Here is a 5,000-nt window from a genome sequence, read left to right as displayed (position 1 = left end):
CTACTACTACTTCCTCCTCCTCCTCCTCTTCTACTTCTTCCTCTTTCTTCCACTACTACTACTACTACTACTACTACTACTACTACTACTACTACTTCCTCTTTCTTCCACTACTACTACTACTACTACTACTACTACTTCTTCTTCTTCCTCCTCCTCCTTCTCCTCTTCTACTTCTTCCTCTTCTTCTTCCTCTTTTTCTTCCACTACTACTACTGCTGCCATTTCTTCTTCTTCCTCCTCCTCCTCCTCTTCTTCTTCTTTCTCTTCTTCTTCCCCTTTTTCTTCCACTACTACTACTACTACTACTACTACTCCTTCTTCCTACTCCTCTTCTTTTTCTTTCATACTACTACTACTACTACTACTACTTCATCTTCTACTACTACTACTACTACTACTACTACTTCTTCTTCTTCTTCCCCCTCCTCCTCTTCTTCTTCCTCTCCTTTTCGTCCAGACCACTACTGCTACCACTGCTTCTTCTACTTCTTTTTCTTCTTCGTCTTCTCCGGTTCCTTCATCTCCTTGTTGTCTCATCTTGTATCATTTTTTTTTCTTCTTCTTTATTCCCTGTTGTTGGTGGGAATGTTTCTCCTCGTGTCGGTGCTGCCTGTGCCTTTCAAGTTGTGTCTTTTTCTTCCACTGCTACTGCTACTACTACTACTACTACTACTTCCTCCTCCTCCTCTTCTACTTCTTCCTCTACTTCTTCCTCTTCTTCTTCCTCTTTCTTCCACTACTACTGCTACTACTACTACTTCTTCTTCTTCCTCCTCCTCCTCTTCTACTTTTTTCTCTTCTTCTTCCTCTTTTTCTTCCACTACTACTACTACTTCTTCTTCTTCTTCTACTTCTTCCTCTTTTTCTTCCACTACTACTACTACTACTTCCCCCTTCTCCTCCTCCTCTTCTTCCTCTCCTGTTTCTTCCAGACCACTACTGCTACCACTGCTTCTTCTACTTCTTTTTCTTCTTCGTCTTCTCCGGTTCCTTCTTCTCCTTGTTGTCTCATCTTGTATCATTTTTTTTCTTCTTCTTTATTTCCTGTTGTTGGTGGGAATGTTTCTCCTCGTGTCGGTGCTGCCTGTGCCTTTCAAGTTGTCTCTTTTTCTTCCACTACTACTACTACTACTACTACTACTACTACTACTTCCTCCTCCTCCTCTTCTACTTCTTCCTCTTCTTCTTCCTCTTTCTTCCACTACTACTACTACTACTACTACTACTACTACTACTGTTTCCTCCTCTACTTCTTCCTCTTTTTCTTCCACTACTACTACTACTACTACTACTTCCTCCTCCTCCTCTTCTACTTCTTCCTCTTCTTCTTCCTCTTTCTTCCACTACTACTGCTACTACTACTACTTCTGTTTCCTCCTCTACTTCTTCCTCTTTTTCTTCCACTACTACTACTACTACTACTACTACTACTACTACTACTACTACTTTTTCCTCTTCTACTTTTCCCCCTTCTTCTTCCTCTTTTTCTTCCACTACTACTACTACTACTACTACTACTACTCTGTTTTTCTTTCATACTACTACTACTACTACTACTACTACTTCCCCCTTCTCCTCCTCCTCTTCTTCCTCTCCTTTTTCTTCCAGACCACTACTGCTACCACTGCTTCTTCTACTTCTTTTTCTTCTTCGTCTTCTCCGGTTCCTTCTTCTCCTTGTTGTCTCATCTTGTATCATTTTTTTTTCTTCTTCTTTATTCCCTGTTGTTGGTGGGAATGTTTCTCCTCGTGTCGGTGCTGCCTGTGCCTTTGAAGTTGTCTGCAGGTGTGTGTGGGTGTGTGTGTGAGGTGAGGGGGGGGGGAGGTTGGGTGTGGGTGTAGGTGTGTGTGGGTGGGGTGGATAGGTTGGTTGGAGAGGTGACAGATGGTGCTGGCTCCGCCGCTGGCCTAGCTTGTTAGTTCTGCTTCTGTGTGTGTGTGTGTGTGTGTGTGTGTGTGTGTGTGTGTGTGTCGTCTGTGTGTCTGTCTGTCTGCACCTCCCTCCCTACCCTTCTCACTCTGTGTGTCTGTCTGTGTCTCTTTCTCTGTCTCTCTCTATGTCTGTCTGCCTGCCTCTCTCTTCTCTTCCCTTCCCTACCCTACCCTTCCTCTCTCTCTCTGTCTCTGTCTCTCTCTCTCTGTCTGTCTGTCTGTCTCTCTCTCTCTCTCTCTCTCTCTCTCTCTCTCTCGTCAATTATTATCATAAAAACACGCAGTACATTATCACAAAATCATTTGGGCGAGATTAAATTTCGTTAAATCTACCTCTTCAGTCTGCCTGAAAGTGTGTGTGTGTGTGTGTGTGGTGTGGTGTGGTGTGTGTGTGTGTGTGTGTGTGTGTGTGTGTGTGTGTGTGTGTGTGCCGAGTGTGTGTGTGTGTGTGTGTGTGTGTGTGTGTGTGTGTGTGTGTGTGTGTGTGCGTGTGTGTGTGTGTGTGTGTGTGTGTGTGTGTGTGTGATGTGGGGTGGGTGTGTTACTCCGAATCTATCTATCTATTTATCTATCTATCTTTTTCTCTCTCTCTCTCACTCTCTCTCTTTGGACACACACACACACACACACACACACACACACACACACACACACACATATATATATAGATATAGATATAGATATATATATATATATATATATATATATATATATATATATATATATATATATATATATATTACACAATCAAACAAACAACAACAACAATAATAAAAAAACAACAACAACCCAACACCAACACAACATATCCGTTGGAGTTTAGTTTAACGCCGGACCTGTTGACGGACAACCTTGAGTGCCCTAGTACGTATAGTACACACGTACACAGTTACATCACTGGTGACATCATCCAAAGAAGGCAAATAAGTCTTGAAGGCTGACGATTCACATATTTGATCTAGAGCGGTAAATCTCCACACCGTTTTCTCCGTCTTTGGCTGGTGTTGCTCTGACGGGTGCAATAGCCGAGTGGTTAAAGCGTTGGACTTTCAGTCTGAGGGTCCCGGGTTCAAATCACGGTGACGGCGCCTGGTGGGTAAAGGGTGGAGATTTTTACGATTTCCCAGGTCAACATATGTGCAGACCTGCTTAGTGCCTGAACCCCCTTCGTGTGTAAACGCATGCAGAAAACCTAATACGCTCGTTAAAGATCCTGTAATCCATGTCAGCGTTCGGTGGGTTATGGAAACAAGAACAGACCCAGCATGCACCCCCCCCCCCTCCGAAAGCGGAGTATGGCTGCCTACATGGCGGGGTAAAAACGGTCATGCACGTAAAAGCCCACTCGTGTACATGCGAGTGAACGTGGGAGTTGCAGCCCACGAATGCAGAAGAAGAACAAGACTGGTTGCTCTGAATATTGATTTATGACTTCTTCTTTCTTCTTCTTTCTCTTCCACGACCAACATCGACTTCGTCGTGGTTCATGCATGCTGGGTATTTTCGTGTCTCCATAACCCACCGAACACTGACATGGGTTACAGGATCTTTTAACGTGTGTATTTGATCTTCTGCGTGCGTATACACACGAAGAATGTTCAGGCACTAGCAGCTCTGCACACATGTTGACCTGGGAGATCGGAAAAATCTCCACCAGGCGCCATTACCGTGATTCGAACCCGGGACCCTAAGATTGAAAGTACAACGCTAAAACCACTCGGCTATTGCGCCCGTAAAAACACCACTTTCTAGTTGTTGTTTTTTCCCAGCACTCAGAGGGCAGTAATAGGCAGGGTTTGCAGACCGACTTTCGTCTGATTTTCGTGGAGGTTCTCCGGTTATTTTATTTTATTTTAGCGAGAACCGCATGCCTGTGCGCGTCTCCATTTCCTGTTGGGTTTTTTTCCCAGGTCACCGAAAGACTAAAATTTCGTCGTGGAAATCGCTGTTCTGGCGAAAGGATATTGAACATTTTCGGTGACTATTTTTGCAAGTTTACAGGATATATTTGCTTTTATAATTGCACTCATTATTTGCTATAGTCTTCTATGTCTACTCTGGGCGTGTTTTTTGTCACATCTCTGCCATTACATATTCGATGATGCATTTATAACCTCTCCCGAAAAGTTGTCCGAACAAAGACAGTGCAAACTCAGAAAAGCCATTTAGGTGGTGGGCTGCCCATGACGTCATATGACCCACTTTTCGCTCTGCAAGCGACGAAAGGTCCGCAACGAAAGCGGGCCTGCAAACCCTTCCTAATAGTGTCAAGCTGTTCAGCGCTGGGGTCTCGTCTTGCAACAGCACAGCACAGCACAACACAGCACAGCACAGCACAGCACAGCACAGCACAACACAGCACAGCTCCTCACCTTAGGGGAATGTATGTTGAGGTAGAGACAGTCCTCACTGGTCCGGTTGAACCCTGGTATATGCATGTCGATGTAGGTCATGCCCATCTGGGGCTGCGGACAGGCGGGGGGTAACTCTGTGGCCCGCAGCACTCCTTTCCACGGGGCTGGGGGTTGCGGCGCCTGAATGACAAAAAAAAAATGACAGGGTGTTCTTTTTTTTCATCAATAAGAATGATAATGAGACGAAGAAGAAGAAAAAGAAGAAGAAGAAGGACGAGGAGGAGGAGGAGAAGAAGAAGAAGAAGAAGAAGAAGAAGAAGAAGAAGAAGAAGAAGAAGAAGAAGAAGAAGAAGAAGGAGGAGGAGGAGGAGAAGAAGGAGGAGAAGAAGAAGAACAACAACAACAACAAGGAGGAGGAAAAAATGGCAGAAGCATTTTCTCAAGCAGATTAACAAACATGACATAACAAATACAATAAAAAGAAAGAAAGAAAGAAAGAAGGAAAAGAAAGCGAAAGTTATTGAACGAAACAAATAAGAGTGTTAAAATAACGAAATAACGAAATGACGAAATGACAACAAACACTAAGATCACTGCAGGGTGTAGATATCGAATGGTTCAACTAAAAGATAAACTGAATGAAAGTGAGTGTGTGTGTGTGTGTGTGTGTGTGTGTGTGTGTGTGTGTGTGTGTGTGTGTGTGTGTGTGTGT

At 44.0% G+C, this 5,000-nt stretch overlaps 1 protein-coding gene across 1 annotated transcript in view; it reads right to left on the bottom strand.

The window, feature by feature from the left end:
• LOC143294647 (acetylcholinesterase-like) overlaps positions 1–5,000 on the bottom strand; it is a 204,373-nt gene that overhangs the window by 87,248 nt on the left and 112,125 nt on the right. Inside the window, exon 3 of the mRNA XM_076606024.1 lies at positions 4,307–4,468. Coding sequence (XP_076462139.1) covers positions 4,307–4,468 — 162 coding nt within the window. The remainder of the gene's footprint in view (positions 1–4,306; positions 4,469–5,000) is intronic.

The sequence above is a fragment of the Babylonia areolata genome, chromosome 20, assembly GCF_041734735.1.
Source record: "Babylonia areolata isolate BAREFJ2019XMU chromosome 20, ASM4173473v1, whole genome shotgun sequence".
In the NCBI taxonomy this organism is placed as follows: Eukaryota; Metazoa; Mollusca; class Gastropoda; order Neogastropoda; family Buccinidae; genus Babylonia; species Babylonia areolata.
The sequence above is the reverse complement of the archived record's forward strand: the minus strand, read 5'-3'. Positions and strand labels throughout refer to the sequence as shown.